The sequence below is a fragment of the Anguilla rostrata genome, chromosome 1 (genome assembly GCF_018555375.3).
Source record: "Anguilla rostrata isolate EN2019 chromosome 1, ASM1855537v3, whole genome shotgun sequence".
Lineage (NCBI taxonomy): Eukaryota > Metazoa > Chordata > Actinopteri > Anguilliformes > Anguillidae > Anguilla > Anguilla rostrata.
In genome coordinates, this window is record NC_057933.1 from 3,170,203 (window position 1) to 3,191,391 (window position 21,189).

Consider the following 21,189-nt stretch of genomic DNA (forward strand, 5'->3'; position numbering starts at 1 on the left):
CTGGACGACTGCACTGTACTTCAGTCCATGTTCCAGATTTGGGAGGGCTCCGGGTTTTACTCGGTGCAGTCGTCCAGCTAACTCACTCGTCTTGATTCATGATACACGTCCCAGGACTTAAAAAGCAAGTAAATAAAGTGCTGAATCACAAGGGACCAGCATGCCTTGCGGCTCTGCAGGTGCAGGGCTGGGGACTGTTTGGCACACAGCATAGGCAGGCGGAGCACAGGGCGTGTTCTGACCCGTAACAGGAGGGGTGGGGGTGGGGGGGGAGAAGCTTTCCGGAAACACCCACTCGTGCAGAAGCCTACACGTGAACGCAATCCTGGACCGGAATTTCCTCTTCCCGCTGTGCTCACATGCAGCCGGAAGCCGGTTGTGCAACGAGCCAGTGCGCGTAGAGAGGGAGATTTGGGCAGTCAAAGCCACATGCCCACACGCTTCCACACCTCAGCGAGAACTCTGGCCACAGGTAGTTACCTCCAGAGATCTAGCAGGGGGAGGGGCCAAGGCAGGAAAGCACCCACACCTAAATTAGACGCCTCTGTCTCTCTCACCGATGCCAAAAAACTGACTGATTCACAGAGAGTGTGGGCGTCTTGCGAAATCCTGGAATGTTTGTATTTTGGGCATTCAAGTGTTTTTATACACACAGACTCAAAGATCACATCCGGCTTTATGTGTTGTATCAGGCACTAAGTCTCCTGACTCAACTAACCAATAAAGTTGATTCAAATGGCCATGTAGCCAAAACTGTAATACTGTGTGTGTGTGTGTGGGGGGGGGGGGGGTCACTCACGACAGTAAGCTGTTGGTGGGCAGGCTCTCTGCGATGTCACACAGTCGCACGCCAGGATTGGTCCTCCTCAGGTCCAGGGAGCAGAAGAGGTCAATTCCAACGCTATCTTCTTCGCTGGTGTCTTCCACCGTGATGGCGATGGGTACAGACAGACTCCTGTGGTAGTCACCTGCACAGGATGACTCAGGATGACACTGACACCTACAGGTGTCCCCTCCTTACTGTCCCTTCAGCTCATAGCTTAAACTACAAACAACAAGCAGGCATAGACTAACCGAACAATCTACGAAACCTAACACTGAGGGCACAATTCAGTACACGCTCCTGCTTGGCATTGCTACTGATGATGAGAGTTCTCTTTGCATCGCAGGTACACGGACACTTCTATGACACCTACAGTATCTCGTGTTAAAATGAGCTTTGACTGAAAGCATATGCTAAATTACCAAAGCTGTAAAATGTGGGAAAACTGTTCATCATAAAGGAGACGTTGAACACCGTGACGGTGCACACGGAACCGATAAAAGAAGCCACAGAACTCGACAAGGTGGTCACAGAGAACAGGTGGAGGGAGACTCGGACTGACCCTTGGGGAACTCCGGAAGAGCACTATCACCGTAAACATAACCTTTCCGGAGGACACGGCAAGCGCGATCGGCAAACTGGGGAAAACCGAGCACGACTTATGAGTCATGCAGAAATCTGCTCAGCCAATGGGAGCACAGAGAGAACCTTCCTGCGATTGGGGCAGGGATTCCGGTCTAATCAGGGCAAGGCTGATGACATCATACTGCCAACCGAATTCCTGCAAATATGTCACGTGACTCTATAAGGGACTCTGTCCTGTTGCCTTTGAACGTTACGTAACAAGCTCTCTTCTCCCACAGCCGGGCTGTGAATAAAAACTGCTTTGGTCCACCAGGTTTGAAGCACTGGGCCTGTCTCTCGAATCGATCCGGGGATTCTCGCCTTACCCAAAGCGACGTCCTTCGGCACCTCGGCGGCCATCTTGGCCTTCCTGCGGCTGCTGGACCTGAGGAAGGAGTGCTTGAGGAGCTCGGAGGCCGGCGCCCGGTTGTCGGGGTCGGGTTCGAAGCAGCGCATGAGGAAATCCTTGGCCTCCTCCGACATGCACTCCGGAACCTTGGGGTGGATCTTAAACATGCCCACCTGAGACAGAAGCACAGGACTTGTGTTATATACGCGTCATATTCTTAAGGTGCTGTGAATATCGCATACAAAGAACTTTACAACACTTGGAGTTTTTCAACTAATAATAATAATAATAGCTTTATTTACATAGCACCTTTCATACATTAAAATACAAGCATTTTGAGCTAGCACCTATGAGGATATGGACATCCCCACACATTGATTTAAGAAATAAACAGGCTGTTTTTAAATGCTCTTAATGAATACGTAACTCATAAAGAGCTCAAATTGAAAGAGTGTTCATGAACACATGTGGATTTATCGCTTCATTACAGAACTGGACTACTTGAGCCCACAGTAATCGGGGGGGACTGTAAAAGAGGTCAGACTGAGGGCAGGCCGCACCTTAAACATGGCCGCCTGGGGACTCCCCAGCTCGTGAAAGGGGGGTTTTCCCGTCGCCATCTCGATGATGGTGCACCCCAACGACCAAATGTCCGCCGGCTTCCCGTAACCACGGGGACCCTGGTCGATGATCTCGGGGGCCATGTACTGCAGGGTTCCTGAAACGGGACAGGTGAGCCGGTCAGGTGAGCCGGACAGGTGAGCCGGTCAGGTGAGCCAGACAGTGAGTGGTAGTAAGCGCCGGGTTCACGTTATTCACCCAGGAGGCTGGCAGGTGGAGCACCTGTACAGAGTCCTGTGAAGGTCTCGTGCAGGGACTAATGTAAGAGCTGTGCAGTGATCACCTGTGAAGGTCTCCGTGCAGGGGACTCAACTGTGAAGATGTCTGTGCAGTGGACTCACCTGTGAAGGTCTCTGTGCAGGGGACTCAACTGTGAAGATGTCTGTGCAGTGGACTCACCTGTGAAGGTCTCTGTGCAGGGGACTCAACTGTGAAGGTGTCTGTGCAGTGGACTCACCTGTGAAGGTCTCCGTGCAGGGGACTCAACTGTGAAGGTGTCTGTGCAGGGGACTCACCTGTGAAGGTCTCCGTGCAGGGGTTGATGCCGGCCAGCCTCTTGGAGGTGCCAAAGTCAGAGATTTTCAGCACTCCACTGTACGTATTTATCAGCACGTTGTCACCCTGGGAGAGAAACAGTCAACACAACAGTTGCACAGGAAACCATGACCGTGTAACATGGAACTGATAAAAATAGCCACAGAACTCAGTCAGGAGGCCAGACAGAACAGGTGGAGAGTGACTCAGACTGGCCCTTGGGGAACTCCAGAAGAGCACTATCACCATAATCCTAACCTTTCCGGTAGACATGAGAAGTGCGATCGGCAAACTGGGGAAAACCGAGCCTGACTCATGAGTCATGAGGAAATATTGTCAACCAATGGGAGCACAGAGGACCTTCGGGTCAGACACACTATTCTCACACCCTGAAACCTGGAATGCTTGCTCATCTTAAAAAAAAAAAAACAACAAAAAAAAAAAACATGTCAAACATTAACCGGCTTATCTGTAAGGTTTAGCCACACCTTCAGTCACACTTCTCCACTGTGTCGACCACAAGTGTGTCCAAAGGAACAACGTCAACACTGAAATACTTCAGCTCGTGAAAGACTGTTTAGCCTACTGCAATACCACGATTCACACAGCAGGTGGCTCCACACGTGTTATCGGTCGGCAAACAAGATTCGGCCAATAAACGCATCGGCTCTAAACCAGTTTGGAGTGCAATCGCTGATATCGAGTCCCAGGTAGGATATACTGCCACTGTCCCCTTGAGCAAGGCAAGGATGAACCTGCATTGCTTCAGCGGAATATCATGTAAAAAAAAATGCAAAAGCAGTGCCAATCACACAAAACCTGCACAGCAACGGTTTGAGAGATTAACCCATTACAAAAAGAATACCCTGTTCTGAAACTTCATGTAATTCAACGTATTGTGAATCAGGATTTATAAAAATGACCTCAAAAACCAGCCTGAGTGTGCTTCAGGAACACAGCCCACCACAGCCAGTGCTCTCGATGGCAATGCTAATAAAATTTACTTTCTTTTAATCTAATGTGTTACCCAACAGTCATCTTTACCCTGTACCTAAAGACCCTTCAGAAGGTTATTGTAGATGAAACGGTGACTTCTTTTTTCATGTTACCAGCCTGAATGGCAAACAAACTAAAACATACAACAACAACAAACAAAAAAACTATGTATCGTTGACTTTGGTTCTGTGGCACAACGAAACCACATATAATTTCTTACGTTATTTCAACCATAAATACTCACACGTTCCTTTGCACCCGGCACGCTTATTTTTCATTCGGGTAAACTGACCATATTACATATTCATCTACCATGTGCCCTATAGCGTCAGACTAAATGTGATGACCAATCACTGTGTTTGTCGAGGTCACCGTCACAATCGCCGGATCACTGTGCCTTACAGCGGCCATAGAGCCGCGATTGACAGATGGGACTGTGAACAGACACTCTTCTAGCCTTCAGGTAATCGGAACACGAGGTCCAATTTAGTCAGGAAAATGGAGAGCACTGCTGGGCAGAATGGCCTGTCCCTGTCGCTATGTTATGTTATGGTATGAACACCATAATAACACACCCCATCTCCCAGCTGGCCGGAGGAAGCTTGTGCATTAGCCCGCGCCACAATTAAATAAATGCCTTAACCAAAAAAAGACTTGTACACTGCCTGCGTACTGGGAAAACTGAAAGTGCATGCCTCGCATTCCAGAAGGAAAAGGCATTCCGCACGATCTCTGCCATATTCTGGCACGGAGCAGCACTAACTCAGCGTACAGCAGCACAGAGGAGCCGGGAGGCAGCCTCTGGGGCAGCAGATCTTACCCAAATGGCTTTGTTTTGTTTTATGTTTGCGTATGCATATTTTTTCCTTATATGCTCTTTCATGTTTTAACTGCACACTACAGCACAAAACCTGGAGATTATAAAATGAAACAACTTAATAAATGTATTCTTATTGTTATTATTATTATTATTGTTGTTGTGGTCTGTAGCAGCAGGACTCTGAATTACTCTACCTTGATGTCTCTGTGAACTATCTGGTTGTCATGGAGATACTTCAGCCCCTCCAGGACTTGCTTGGTGTAGAAAATGATGGTGGCCTCGTTGTCCTTCAGGGGACCCCACTTAGACCTCAGGAGAGAGGACAGGCTACCTGTACAGGTAAAAGCACAGAGTTATTACCTGCACAGGTAAAAACACAGAGTTACTACCTGTACAGGTGAGATCACAGGGTTACTACCTGCACAGGTGAGAGGCACAGGGTCACAACATGCACAGGTGAGAGCAAAGGACTCATGGACAGATTCAAAGCCGTTTCCCCTCTAAATCCACACAGTACAGAGCTGATCACATGACACTGGAGCCAGACTTGCTATACCGCAAACTGCCATTTGTATCTATTTAAGTGAACTGTGAAATACTGCGAAATCTTCTCAGATTTTTTCTTCTATATTTATCATGAACTCACCAGCCAGCCTTACTTCCTGTTAACAAAACCCTTCAGCACACTGTCTCACACACACACACACACACACCACTAGGTTCCTGGAATCCAGTGATGTCATCACATATAATCGTCTCTCTTGTTTTAACTTGCCCTCCTGCCAGGCACGGCTTCCTGGCACCCACACAGGCCCAAGAGGAAGTGAGACAGAAATCAGAGGAAGGCGTGAGCTCGGCGCGTGCAAGAGCAGCGTAAAAAAGGAACGGGCAGCATTTCAAGCGCATCGGAAATACCCCGAGAGACGGGAGGCCCCCCCCCCCCCCGCCCCCAACCCCCCATGCGCAGAGACGGGAGCAGGCTCCTCACCTCCGGGGACCTCCTCCATGAAGATCTTGATGAAGCCGTCCTGGCTGACGGACCCCAGGTACTGGACGATGTTCCGGTGCTGCAGCCGCTTGTGCAGAGCGATCTCCTCGTGGAGGGGCTGGGAGTACCTGGGCACCAGCAGGACAGAGAACAGATTCATTACAGGGACACATGCATTCACTCAGGACAGAGAACATCAGCAGAACATTCATTCACTCAGGACAGAGACACATTCATTCACTCCACACAAAAAGCAGGCTCATGATGAGACACATTAAAGCCAGCATGCAGGGAAGTAGAGACCAGGGTCAGGACTCCTGGTGTTAGAGGGTAACACCATCACCATGGCGACTGAAGAAATGTTCAGATTGATAACCCAGAAGGAACAAAAACAATGAATGACACCAGAACACATTACCGTATCATACACAACAGAACGGGTATTGCAACAGCACAGCAACGCAGGTACACCGCAACACAACAGCACAGGCACACACTACGCAACAGCACAGTCACACACTACGCAACAGCACAGTCACACACTACGCAACAGCACAGGCACACACACTACGCAACAGCACAGTCGCACACACTACGCAACAGCACAGTCACACACTACGCAACAGCACAGGCACACACACTACGCAACAGCACAGGCACACACACTACGCAACAGCACGGGCACACACTACGCAACAGCACAGGCACACACTACACAACAGCACAGTCGCACACACTACGCAACAGCACAGTCGCACACACTACGCAACAGCACAGTCACACACTACGCAACAGCACAGGCACACACTACGCAACAGCACAGACACACACTACGCAACAGCACAGGCACACACTACGCAACAGCACAGGCACACACTACGCAACAGCACAGGCACACACACTATGCAACAGCACAGGCACACACTACGCAACAGCACAGTCGCACACACTACGCAACAGCACAGCCCACACACTACGCAGCAGCACAGGCACACACACTATGCAACAGCACAGGCACACACTACACAACAGCACAGTCGCACACACTACGCAACAGCACAGCGCACACACTACGCAACAGCACAGGCACACACTACACAACAGCACAGTCACACACTACGCAACAGCACAGGCACACACACTACGCAACAGCACAGACACACACACTACGCAACAGCACAGGCACACACTACGCAACAGCACAGTCACACACTACGCAACAGCACAGGCACACACACTACGCAACAGCACAGACACACACTACGCAACAGCACAGGCACACACTACGCAACAGCACAGTCGCACACACTACGCAGCAGCACAGGCACACACACTATGCAACAGCACAGGCACACACTACGCAACAGCACAGTCGCACACACTACGCAACAGCACAGTCCCACACACTACGCAACAGCACAGTCCCACACACTACGCAGCAGCACAGGCACACACACTATGCAACAGCACAGGCACACACTACGCAACAGCACAGTCGCACACACTACGCAACAGCACAGTCGCACACACTACGCAACAGCACGGGCACACACTACGCAACAGCACAGTCGCACACACTACGCAACAGCACAGTCGCACACACTACGCAGCAGCACAGCCGCACTGCAGGGAATGAGGCGGTGTCTGTACGTACGTGGAGTCTTTCTCGGGGATCTCCTTGATGGCGATGCGCACTTGGTTGCTGAGGTCCCTCCCAGCATACACCACTCCGTACGTCCCCTTTCCCAGCACCACCTTGTCCCCGCTCTCAGTGGTCTCGTACACGAACTGGGGGGGGGGGGGCGTAGTTTCAAGGCAAACGCATCATTAAGGATTTCCCACAGGCCCTTTTTTTTTACTGCAATATACGCGGGTGATGCAATATTTTCAGGGGAGATGACACAAGAGCGGCCGGCCAATAGCGTCTGAGAGAGGAAACGTATGACCAGGCACTTCATTCATAAAATACTGCAGCTTCCCTCTCTCAGGCCAGGTTAATAAGAGGAACCTTCTGTGCACCCGCTTGTGAATTACCAGAGTGTGAGAGAGAGAGAGAGAGAGAGAGAGAGAGAGACTGCGGTGGCTGAGAGAGAGAAAAGCTGAAGCCTGATTCACATCTACGGCACTAAGAGCGGAAGTGCTTGAGGACTTTGGCCTTATAAGCACTGGTTTCAGTGCATTAACCCACGACAGCAGCAGCACCAGGCTGTGAAATCAGGTGTGAGTGAGAATAACAGATCGGAGCTCACCTCCATAACCCCACTGTGTGAGAACAACAGATCGGAGCTCACCTCCATATCCCCATCACAAAGATGGCCGTTGCCATCCACAATATCCTCCTTCTGTTGGACCAGGGAGTTCACCAGGTCACAAAATCTAATGGGCAGAGAAAAAGACACACATACACACATTAACATTCACACATATACACACATTCAGTAATGCAGAAACCCGCACACAGACAAAAATACACACACACACACAAGCATAAACAAACACACAAGAAAACCAGACACATAGGCATGTATACACAGACACAAAACAGGACACACAGACACATGCACACACACACATGCACACACACAAACACACACACATACAAACACACAGAGAAACATTCAGTTTGATCAGACAAAAAATGGTTCTCGAGCTTTTCAAAAAGGGACACAACACAGTGCACCAGTACCTCACACAACCGACTTTCCAGCGCTCTCAGAACGCGCTCATCCAATCAGAAACGCGCCTAAATCTACACACGGAAACTGCAGAGTGGCGCTGGCTTCCATGAGTTTTCAGTTTCTGCGTTTCGCGCTTGCTCATGGTTGGCCCGAAACCAACAGGCCCTTTATTTACCTTTATTCCGGAGCGCGGAAATACAAGCTTTTCCAGTTCCTGAAAGTCACACACGCCGTCGCGCAGAGAGGGTTCGTCAAGCACGCCCACGATGAAAGAAATAATCGGCTTCGCGCACAATGAGCGAAACTTGTTTATGATGCTGGCTCACAGAGCGTGGCGTTAAACTCCTTCCCATTGGTCACACTGCCAGTTGGGTCAAATCTGTTATTCATTACAGACGTAACTGGCAGACCTCCCCTTACGGAAATGCAATATGCTGCAAATTACTGAAATAAAACTTATCATCAATATACTCTAGCACTTCAGAATTTATGGGCAAATCTACACATTATTGCTGATTTTAGATATGGCTATATATTATTTTTGTTAAATGAAATGCTGTGAACTATATTCATATCCTAAGTATGACAATATATTGCGACATAGCTCAGGAGGTAAGAGCGGTTGTCTGGCAGTCGGAGGGTTGCCGGTTCAAACGCCGTCCTGGGCATATCGAAGTGTCTTTGAGCAAGACACCTAACCCCTAACTGCTCTGGCGAATGAGAGGCATCAATTGTAAAGCGCTTTGGATAAAAGCGCTATATAAATGCAGTCTATTTACCATATTGCAAGTTTGCATAAGAGCTGCCAGAGAGAGTTAATATGAGTCCTCACAGATGGAGATCACAAATATGTGATTAGAATGTTCTAAACTGAACATTCTGATGCTGATGCAACAGTCACTGCTGGCAACCGAAAACAGTGGAGTTCTAGAACACCGACCTGGAATGTTTTTAGAAAACACTGAATACAGAACGCTGATTTGAATATTTGAGAACACACTCCAGAAAACCAACCCTTCGAAGGGTTAAGGATGTCAGAGGGCAACAACAACAAGGAAAGCCTTCAAAGCTGAAACATAGGTCAGGCGTGGCTGACTCTACCCAAAACATAAGGGTGGGGTAAAGACATTCCCGTAATTTCAACGATTTTCAAAGATTCCAACCCAAGCTTGTGACACACCTTCACCATCAGTCTCAGAAATGAACTTAAATGAAAAATGACCAGGTACATTGCAACTCTTCACAACTGTTGGAATGCATGTTGGAAAGCATTACCGCTTTCAGATATTGCGATATAATTTTTTTTTTAAAAACACACTGCTGTCAAAAATAATTATCACTACATTTACAAAAAAAATAGTCGACAGAGTCCCGGCATATTGTAAGTACATTCCAGAGAAAAGGGACGACCAAAACCCCAGCAGGACAGAGAGGAACAGAAGGAGGAAACACAACATCCCGCTAAGGCTATGACGGGCGGCGCAGCAAAGCATGCTGGGAAGAGCGAGGGGTCCACTCCCCCCCCATTCCTGGCGGTGTTCCGGAGTCTCTCCCGGGAAAACTTACCCGGTGCAGTGCAGCTCGCTGGGGAAGTAGAGCTGGAAGTCGTCGGAGTTGTACAGCACGTACAGGAAGCAGCACCTCCCGTCGAACTTTGACACGCTGTGGGGTGGGGGGGGGGGGGGTTTAAGGAAAAACAACAGCAGTGGGTTTTATTGCTTTTCACCAGTACATGCCCTAGTACATACACACGGGCAATTGCCCTGGGCGTTAGAGGCTTGCTCTGTGTTTTGGGAGAAGGAGTCGAGTGTAAGCAGCGGGTGAAAACAGTGAGCACACACACCTCACAGTGTTACAGTGAACAGAGCCTGCCTACACACACACACACACACACACACACACACACACCACCTCACAGCGCTACAGTGAACAGAGCCTGTCTACACACACACACACACACCACCTCACAGCGCAACAGAGAACACAGACTGTCTACACACACACACACACACACACACCACCTCACAGCGCAACAGAGAACACAGACTGTCTACACACACACACCTCCTCACAGCGCTACAGTGAACAGAGCCTGTCTACACACACACACACACACACACACACACACACCACCTCACAGCGCAACAGAGAACACAGACTGTCTACACACACACACACCACAGCACAGCGTTAGCGGTAAAACGTTTGACATGCGTAGGTATTTATTCAGAAGTGTTGCCCAACACTGTGGCAATGCTGAGAGAAGCTGCCACTGCAGCAGCCTAGCAGGGTTTGCAGGGCTGTGTTATGAGCTAAGGGGGATATGGAGAAAATATGGAACAAAAACAAACTCTGCAGTCTGGCTTATGCTCCCAGAGAACGCATTAGAAACACTCAAAAATAGGGTCAATTCCACTGGGAGAGGGAGGGGGTGCAAAATTTTTCCACACAAGGTTCAGAAAGAGAAAGAGAGGGGGAAAGAGAGAGAAAGAGAGAGAGAGAGAGCGAGAGAGAGACAGATTGAGAGATGCGGGGAAAGCGGGAGGGGGAGAGAGGGAGAGAGAGAAAGAGAGAGGGAAAGTGGAAAGAGGGATTGGGAGAGAGATGGGAAGAAGGGAAAGAGGGAAGGGGAGAGGGAGGAAAAGAGAGAGGGAGGTGTTTGGGAGTTGTGTAAACGCATCCTGAGGAGACGGCAGGGCTCAGTCATGCTTACCTCACTCCCCGAATTGCAGCGGCGGGGAAGGTCCACTCGTGCAGTCCTTTCTGTGAAACCCACACACGTTTATAACAGGTTAATCAGAGTAAACTAACTCTAACCCTCGGGCTGCTGGGTGGCTCATCCGGTTAAGGCACCGTGCTGAAGCGCACGGATGAGCCCCACAATCTCGGCTCTAATCCACACCACGCCAGAGTGACTGTGGCCTGTTACTCCATAGGGCAACGTGCACACTCTCCCGAATCGGCAGGGGGGCCCGTGCATGAATGCGTCTGTTGCGGTTGCAGATAATTGGACTTTCCAAATTAGGCTGGGAATTATGGGATATGCACAGCCCAATTTATTGAGCATCAAATTTATTTAAAAAATAAATATGTGTAAACCTCTCCAGTCTAATACGATCAGACTTGGGCAGTCTCAGCTGCATCCGCTTCAATAATTCATCTACCTCTCCTTCTCTCTTTCACTCTACTTCTCTTTTTAAATGCGCAGGTGTGGAGGTGTGTGGTAAATGTACGGGTGTGTGGTAATGTGCAGGCGTGTTTTAATGTACAGGCGTGCGTTAAATGTACAGGTGTGTGGTAATGTGCAGGCGTGTTTTAATGTACAGGCGTGCGTTAAATGTACAGGTGTGTGGTACAGGTGTGGAGGTGTGTGGTAAATGTACAGGTGTGTGGTAATGTGCAGGCGTGTTTTAATGTACAGGCGTGCGTTAAATGTACAGGTGTGTGGTAATGTGCAGGCGTGTTTTAATGTACAGGCGTGCGTTAAATGTACAGGTGTGTGGTAATGTGCAGGCGTGTTTTAATGTACAGGCGTGCGTTAAATGTACAGGTGTGTGGTAATGTGCAGGCGTGTTTTAATGTACAGGCGTGCGTTAAATGTACAGGTGTGTGGTACAGGTGTGGAGGTGTGTGGTAAATGTACGGGTGTGTGGTAATGTGCAGGTGTGTTTTAGTGTACAGGTGTGTGGTAAATGTACAGGTGTGTGGTATGGTGTGCGCAGCAGCGCTGTTTTGGTGCTCCAGGCGTGGTAAGTCGACAGTTTAATGTCAGTCGATGTTTAATGTCAGCGTTGTAAACTGACCAGGGGCGTGCAGGATCAGAGGGGGTTAGGGAAGTGCGGGTAGTTGGCGTGGTGGAAGTGGGGCAGGGCGGGCACCGGTGGGCAGGACGTGTTTATCTTGCACGGCCCAGGACTCCCCACAGCCACTCCAGGGCGGGTGGAACTCTTGGTCCAGGCCAGGACAGAACCGACAGTCACAAAGCCCCATGGCAGGCACCTGGGATCCAGGGCAGGAATTGGTGCCAAGGAGAGGTCCAAAGAGCCAGGGTATGAAGCCCAGGGGGCAGGGCATGGGAGTCCAGAGGGCGGGGTTAGGGAGGCCAGGGGGCAGGGCATTGAAGGCCAGGGGGCAGGGAATGGGAGGCCAGGGGGCGGGGCATGGGAGGCCAGGGGGCGGGGCATTGGAGGCCAGGGGGCGGGGCATGGGAGGCCAGGGGGCGGGGCAGTGGGAGGCCAGGGGGCGGGGCATTGAAGGCCAGGGGGCGGGGCATTGGAGGCCAGGGGGCGGGGCATGGGAGGCCAGTGGGCGGGGCTCGGTTACCGGGCAGCGGGCGGTGGAAAGCGTGGGCTTGCAGGTCTGCAGCATGAGCTCCATCCAGAAGTCCACCATCTCCTGCTTCGGCCTCTGGACCTCGGGCGGCTTGGAAAACTGCCGGTAAATCAGGTACGTCTCCATGATGGACCCCACAAACCTGGCAACAGGGGGCAGACACGAGACTCTCAAAAACAGTCCCCACATCACAGCAAGTGACCCCAAAACCTGCGCAGTTACACTGCTGCATGTACACACCGTTACACCCTACCCACTGGAGCCAACCAGCAGGGCTGGTACTGGCCGAATGGCCTGTCTTTGGTACCATTTGTCTGTATGTTCGAGAGTGGTTTTCTGCCACAGTCTCAACATTGAGTTTCCATGATTAACTGTCCTCATTTTTCCTCATAATCATATAATATAAACTTGAAACTTTCAAAGCTCAAAAGCCAAATTGTTTTCATTAAAAAATGTTAGTCAGATTTGATTGTTTACGTTAAAATTGCGTCATTAATAGATCACCTGCCTTGTATGTCCGTTGTTTGTCATTCTGGTTTTTTTTAACACGCACCAAAACTTTTTATCCAGCACCACATGCTGCCAACATTTCATAACTCAACAAATGACATTTAGGTCAAGACCCCAAATGACTGAACCACAGTAGCAAATAAAAGGATGTGGTTTTTTTTGTTGCTGTTCTTGACAACACACACACACACACACACACACACACACACACACTCTCTCACCAGAGTGGGGCTTTGAGCTTGTACAGCGCACACACACACACACACACACACACACACTCTCACCAGAGTGGGGCTTTGAGCTTGTACAGTGCACACACACACACACACACACACACACACACACACACACACTCTCACCAGAGCGGCGCTTTGAGCTTGTACAGCTTCTCGGACGCCTCGATGACCTTCTTGTGCTCGCTGGCCAGAATGCTCGCCCCCAGGTATAATCCCACGTCCCAGTAGTCCTGCATCTTCTCCAGGTTCCCCTTCCGGCCCAGGAGGCTGCTCAGAGTCACCCCTGAACCCCAAAAAAACCACACACACACACACACACACACATTTCAGCTTACACTCTGACTGTCCCCACAAACCAGCTTCAACAACAACAGATGAAAACATAAAGCCGCTCAACTGACTTTCCCGCTATTTTCATTGTGGAATACTGGCAGGAATACTAAAACAGGGACATCTTTCACATAGGAACTAGAGAGGAGCTCTGGAGGAACCAATCACACAGTACATTAGTAATAAAAAACTGAATAATGCCAATGGTGATTGGTGGATCATTTCTGGCTATATTTCCAGGTCTCTTAGGGTTTCAAAGCAGCATAGCCAGGAGGTATCCACCAATCACTGCTGCCGTAGTTCAATTTGTTGTTACCAAGGTACTTGGTAAGAAACTTGGTAACTTGGTACTTGGTAAGTGACTAGTTAAGAAACTCCTCTATATGGTGTCTGTGTTTCCTATTCCTGTGTTTCTTGTCCCTGAGTACAGTATTATGAAATCTGGAGGGTGGAATCTATTGTTCAAATCAGCCAGTGGATAAAGTCGAGAGGAAACTATCATTCCTTTGCTAAACTGGACTCGAATAAGGACAAGCAACAGCATGCAGCTGTAGACCCAAATGGTGGATATCAGTTTCCTGTGTGTATCCACAACAGAAACTCCCAGGATGATAGGAGTACACACTTGGCAAAAGAAGCCGTTTTTTTTTTTTTTTGTTTGATTACTCATGTCACGGGTAAACCAAACAGCCGCGCTGGCACAGAGCTCGTTTGATCCAGAGAGCGCTGGATCTGCAGTCTCTCTCTCTCTCTCGCTCGCGCGCTCTCTCTACCACCCAGCCTCTCTCTCGCTCACTCTCTCGCTAACTCTCTCTCTCTCTACCACCCCGCCTCTCTCTAACTCTCTCTCTCTCTACCACCCCGCCCCTCTCTCTCGCTCTCTCTCTAACTCTCTCTCTCTACACCACCCCGCCTCTCTCTCTCCTCTCTCTCTAACCCCTCTCTCTCTCTCCCTCTCTCTCTCCCCCCCTCTCTCTCTCCTCTCTAACCTCTACCTCTCCCCCCCTCTCTCCGCCTCTCTAACCCCTCTACACCCCCTCTCTCTCTCGCTCCTCTCTCTCCCTCTCTCTCTACCTCCCTCCCTCTCTCTCCCTCCTCTCTAACTCCTCTCTCCTCCCCCCTCTCCTCTCTCCTCCCTCTCTCCCCCCCCTTCTCCCCCCCTCCTCCCTCCTCTCTCCCCCTCTCTCTCTCTCCCCACCCCCGAGCGGCGTACCGATCTTGCGCAGCTCGAAGGACGTGTCGTACTCGTGTCCGGCCGCCATGAGCAGCACCATGCTGTTGATGCCGGAGTGCAGCGTGGGCTCGCCCTCGAACGCCTTGGCGTACCTGCCCGCCGGGAACAGGAGAAGAAGAAAAGAGGGCACGTGATTGGCTGGCCGGAGGCTAGAGGAGGTCTCACCCTTATTCTGTTAACATTAAAGAGAGGCTGGACTAGCTCAAGAGTGATCCTGACAAAAACAGTGTACCCGCAAGCTGAATCTTAAGAAGGATAATGTTTCTCCACTATAAATATTGAAACAGTGGAAAGTTCAAAATAGTGCATCTTCACTATGAACACTATCATGAGTTATTTTCAGTTAAAGAACATGTGTTCCCACTATGAACACGAAGACAGTGTTAATTTAAAAATGTCTTCGCTATTAACACTGAAACAGTGTTCATTTCAGAATAATGTCTTCACTATGAACCCTAAAACAGTGTTACTTTCAGTTCAGAATGATGTCTTCACTATGAACCCTAAGACAGTGTTACTTTCAGTTCAGAATGATGTCTTCACTATGAACCCTAAGACAGTGTTACTTTCAGTTCAGAATGATGTCTTCACTATGAACCCTAAGAAGGTGTTACTTTCAGTTCAGAATAATGTCTTCACTATGAACACTGAGACAGTGCCATGTTCCACTGCCTGTCTCCACCCAGAAGTGACTTTCAGAAACTCCAGCTCAAAAACAACATTCTTGACATCATCAGCAGTTTTACTGGGGGGGGGCTGGGGGGAGGGGGGGGGTGGGCCTTTGACCTTTTCCCCCAACACGGGCCATCTGAGCTTCAGCAATAGTCCCTCCCAGCCAAACGGCCCAAGGGATCAGTTTTTTTGTGTAACTGCAGGACTTACTGAATTCCTACATAACAATTCCAACAACAATTCTAATAAACAGCGATATATCCAACACACTTACACTGCACATTTCAGGACAGGGGTTCCTAAACTTTTCATCTCAATACCAAAAAATTACCATTCACTGACCTAAGATCCCCCACCCCCACCTCAACAGAATGTTCAATTTTAAGAGACACCTTTACCCAGTGTCCACTGCAAATATACAAATATTCGTTACTAATATTAATGACTCAGACATTTTCTCTGTTTTCTTTTCCGGGGGACCCCCCTGGGCCTCTGGGACGGCCCAGCTGGTTTGGGGAACCCCCCGTTTTTCTCGGACCCGGGTTCGAGTCGGGAGCGGCCCTCACCAGTAGCAGGCGAGGTCGCGGCTCTCGGTGTCGGAGAACCCGGAGCTGAGGAACTGGTCCTTGTAGATGCGCCCGCAGAGGCAGTACACGTCGGAGGGCACCCTCCCGGCCGACTCCACGATGGGGAGGATGATGGACAGCGCCTTGGCGCGGTCGCCCGCCAGATTCCTCCTGCGGGCACCGGCAGAAACACACGCCAGGGTTACCCACCCGGGCAGAGCCCACGCCGTTTCACACCCACACTGACACCGCGGATCCAACACCCAGCACAGAGTAAACCGGAAGACCTGAGCTCGGACAGCTTCAGGGCTCCACGCGTACAGGGCGTGGGACTGAAACGCGAAGCTTCAGACTTTTCACAGTCTCACATCACAGTATAACTTCGTACTGTGTACTGCACCCACATTAGTTTTAACATACTTAAAAACAGTATCGGGAGTTCAATCAGCTAAATGGCAAAAAAAAATTAAAATAAATAAACAACACACAAATAGCATTCTGACTTAACCTCAGGTAACATTTCGGCGAAAAGGTCTGATGGAATGTCATGAACGTGAACTCCTGCATTCGCTAATATTCACATTGCATGACAGTGCAGGAATGGAATGGGAGCTCAGTGAACAGCGAGCTCCAGGGTTAATGAGCTGACAGACACGCACCAACCGGTCACTGAATGGATCCACTGTGTTATATGTTAAACAAAGCAGCCGCCACAAAAACCAACAATGCAACGCCATTTAAAAAAAAAAAAAAAAAAATAGAAAAAAAGTGAGGTACCTGTTCAGTGCAAAAATGTAGTGAAATTTGATATTCTGCTGGGTGGCCACCAGACACGTGGGGAGGTTCGACAGGGTCTCCACCAGCTTTATAACTGCATCGTAGTCCTGGGGTCAGATCACATTACAATGCATTATTCAGCCTGGGAGCCAGACACCGCTAATATTTCACACTCATGCTAAACACAGATTCAAGCCCCAGTCAAGCTTGTTGTGACAGTGCATTACAGTCAACCCCTGACACCAGGCTTGACAGCATTAAAAGCAGCCCCCCCGCCCCTCCACACCACACCACTGACGCTGGAATTAAAATCTAACACTCGCAACATGCAACAAAACCATCATTTTTATTATTCTAATAACATTCTTACTGAGTTACTGCAATGTGCACAACACGTGTATTGTGGAAAGATATATTATTCATTGTTAAGCCTCAGGAGCAAGTGAGATGCTTTCATATTAAAACCATTATGCTCTACAAACAGAGCCCATCTGTGGAAACTTTTTTTTTTTTTCCATTGAGGTCACCAGCATCATAAGCCTTTTCCGTTATGCTATCGCTTCTCAAACCATGAGCCAGCATCCGCTGCTGGGTCATCTGAACCCTTATAAGAATCGTCCAAATATTTGGGAAATTTGCTTTTTGTGACCGTCATACCCATTTGTAACATTAATGCTAAGTGAAGTGACAGAACTGCAAGCATGAGCTTGAGGTTGCCAGGTATGCATATCAGTGACTGTAAACTTGCACTCCCACCGCCAGTCCCACTGCAGCCAACAGTACTGCATACCTGGCAACCCCAAACTCACGCTTCAAGTGGTGCTGCACAGCTACTAATCCCAGTGCCCAGTGGATGGGATTGATACATGATTAAAAAAAAAAAAACTATTAGAAAATTATAGTTCTATATGCTTGTTTAGGGGGGTGGCGGGACAGGCCTGTTTGGGGGGGGGGTGGCGGGACAGGCCTGTTTGGGGGGGAGTGGCGGGACAGGCCTGTGTGGGGGGGGTGGGGGTCCTGACCTGGACGTCCCGGTAGGACAGCAGGAGGTTCATGACGATGTCGGGGCTGAGCAGCTCCACGGTGTCCAGCCGGTTCTGGATCCGGCCCAGCTCCCGGCTCAGCTCCTTCCCGCTGAAGCGCTCCCTCGCGGTCCGGATCTCCTGCCGGACGGACTCCCGGAAATACTCACTGTGGAGGGAGGGAGAGAGAGAGGGAGAGAGAGAGAGAGAGAGAGGGAGAGGAAGGGAGGGAGGGAGGAGAGGGGGGGAGAGAGAGAGCGAGAGAGAGAGAGAGAGGGAGGGAGGGGGGAGAGAGAGAGAGAGCGAAAGAGAGGGAGAGAGGGAGCTCAGAATTAAGGGCTGAACCAACCACATGCCCCTCACTTTTTTCAAGATATTATTTTTCGTGATTGCAGGAATGGGGAGACTGTGATTGGGAGGGGGGCTGGATTGTGGACTTGGGGGATAGAATTGTGGTTGTATACTTAAACCTTTAATCTTCTTGGCTTTTAATGGTACACTAAAAACATTTTCCAGGACAAAAAGTTTTTTCCAGGAGACTCCAGTTTTTTCACTTTCCATGACCTTTCCCAGGACAAGAAAACTGCATCAAAAATATTCCAGGTTTTCCTCGACTTGTGGGAAGCCTGCAGTCAGCTTCCAAAGTTGACCTTAGAGTGCTGGAAACACATGTGCATGGTTGCCAACATTCCCACACTTCAATACAAAAAATACTGGATCCACTGCCTGGTACTGCCAAAAGCCACACCAGACAGTACCAGGAGCTTTGACCTGCACCTCTGAGAGGGGTGCTCACCTGGAGCATCCCCCATCCCCATCCACCCCCCCCCCCCCCCACAGCGAAGAGCTCACCTGGAGCTCAGAACTGACAAATAGCAGCCGAGCATAGGGCTTATCTGGAGTTCACTACTGACCAATGGGAGAGAAGCACGGGGCTCACCTGAAGTTTATTTGGACGCTGTCCAGCAGCCGGACGAGCTGGTCCACCAGTGGGGTGAGCAGGGGCTCCAGTTTGAAGCTGGGCCTCATCAGCTCCTTAATGCTGGTGGCCATCCCAGCATCACAGGCGAACACCTTCCCCTGCGGGGACACCACGTACGGCAGGAAGGTGTAGCTCCCACACTGCTCCTGCAGGGGGCAGAGGGACAGACTGGTCAACAAACAGACACACACATACGTACACACAAACACACATTATACACATACACATACACACACACAATATACACACACTGCTCCTGCAGGGGGCAGAGGGACAGACTGGTCAACGAACGGACACACACATACGTACACACAAACACACATTATACATACAGTGCTCCTGCAGGGGGTAGAGGGACAGACTGGTTAACAAACGAACACACACATACGTACACACAAACACACATTATACACATACACATACACACACACAATATACACACACTGCTCCTGCAGGGGGCAGAGGGACAGACTGGTCAACGAACGAACACACACATACGTACACACAAACACACATTATACACATACACATACACACACACAATATACACACACTGCTCCTGCAGGGGGCAGAGGGACAGACTGGTCAACGAACGAACACGCACATACGTACACACAAACACAGAAATTATGCACACACACACACACACATTATACACACACAGGCACATACATATTCACACACAGATACATAGGCACATAGATACTCACACACTCATTATACACATTTATGCACACATCGTCACGCAGGCACGCACCTACACAAACACACACACAAACACAGTGCCCGGACCCGACCACATTTAAGAAGAAACAAATCACTTCGTAATTTGTTAGTAGCTGATTTTCATTAATAATCTTTGGATCTGCTGAATGACTATGTCCATTAAAGTTACTAAACTACAGTAAGAGCAAAGAAAACAGTTTCCTAAGTAGATCTCACCCCACTGTAGGGTGCTGCTGCTAGATATGTATACAGCTTCTCCATTTTACTTCATTTGAAATGTTGCACGATTTATCTGGCAAACATGGCAGCAGTCTTAAAAGTTGCTTAATTTGCCTCACTGAGGGCATTTATCCGTCCAACTTCCAATCAATATTATTACGCAACATTCCAACGCACTCCAAGAAGACCCCGGTCACTTTGGCCACTAAAAGAGCTCACATTTTGCGCACGCGACGCAGAGGTTAGCACTGAAAAACAGGATAGAGCGTAAAAAAAGATCCTGGCCGTCCTGCTATTTTGAGAGAGGATCCCGTACCCTCGGGGGACTCCGCACTCAAGGCCTGGCCAGACCTGTTTAAGGCTCATTAGTCACACAGCGTTGCGTTTCAAAAAATAAAAGGCCTTTTACAGAAACTCTCGTGCGTGTCGAATGATAGTCAATGAATCTTTGCGGAAATAATAACATTTGACATTTTCTTTAGGATATTTAACATGAGCAATGCGCTGAAGGCACTGGTCTTCTAGAAGCTGTCTTCAAACGGAAGAACGTTAATTACTCTTGGAGTTTGACCGTTAGTGCGATTTTATGTTACTCGTTTAAGCACTGATGACCCTATAATGTCGCTCTAATGTAGTCGACGTGTCGAGAAGACAAACACCACCCACCGTTCAAAACGGTGAAAAGGGAAACCTGTGATGTCATTAATATCCCACGCGCAGGTGTTCGGTCCAGTCTGATTAACTGCGTGAACGCTGTCATCCTCTACGTCGCGAGCGAAACACCTATAAAACATCTGCGCGTGCTAAAGCGCGTGCGTGTTTTTACCTTCAGCGCTTGCAGGTCGTTGTCCTGCTTGTTGCAATACAAAATGATGTTATTGGTCATGCTGAAACTCTCTCTCACGCCAAGGTGGTAGAACAGCGAGGGTTGACAAAAGGAGTCGCTCATCTCCACGACGGCGACATCTGGGGGGAAAAAAAACATGATCATACAATTACTTTGGGCCTGAAGTCACTATCACAACATAGTAGTACATAGACAGGATCCGTTAACAGTCACAGCAAAGGGATTGCTTAGAAGTGTAAAATAGTTTGCCAGTGTCAGTTGAACTGTTGCTGCTATTAGGATTCCCATTTTTTGTCAACAGGT

At 49.3% G+C, this 21,189-nt stretch overlaps 1 protein-coding gene across 1 annotated transcript in view; it reads right to left on the reverse strand.

The window, feature by feature from the left end:
- The window catches only part of si:ch211-1i11.3 (mitogen-activated protein kinase kinase kinase 5), a 31,659-nt gene that overhangs the window by 9,979 nt on the left and 491 nt on the right, over window positions 1-21,189 (reverse strand). The window contains exons 2-19 of the mRNA XM_064307866.1: window positions 20,866-21,005; window positions 19,053-19,240; window positions 18,113-18,281; window positions 17,091-17,197; window positions 16,314-16,484; window positions 15,055-15,167; window positions 13,635-13,794; window positions 12,757-12,907; window positions 11,147-11,196; window positions 10,000-10,095; window positions 8,047-8,131; window positions 7,410-7,543; window positions 5,756-5,883; window positions 4,962-5,098; window positions 2,933-3,038; window positions 2,357-2,514; window positions 1,774-1,969; window positions 800-968 (exon numbers count right to left, since the gene is read on the reverse strand). Coding sequence (XP_064163936.1) covers window positions 800-968; window positions 1,774-1,969; window positions 2,357-2,514; window positions 2,933-3,038; window positions 4,962-5,098; window positions 5,756-5,883; window positions 7,410-7,543; window positions 8,047-8,131; window positions 10,000-10,095; window positions 11,147-11,196; window positions 12,757-12,907; window positions 13,635-13,794; window positions 15,055-15,167; window positions 16,314-16,484; window positions 17,091-17,197; window positions 18,113-18,281; window positions 19,053-19,240; window positions 20,866-21,005 — 2,458 coding nt within the window. The remainder of the gene's footprint in view (window positions 1-799; window positions 969-1,773; window positions 1,970-2,356; window positions 2,515-2,932; window positions 3,039-4,961; window positions 5,099-5,755; window positions 5,884-7,409; window positions 7,544-8,046; window positions 8,132-9,999; window positions 10,096-11,146; window positions 11,197-12,756; window positions 12,908-13,634; window positions 13,795-15,054; window positions 15,168-16,313; window positions 16,485-17,090; window positions 17,198-18,112; window positions 18,282-19,052; window positions 19,241-20,865; window positions 21,006-21,189) is intronic.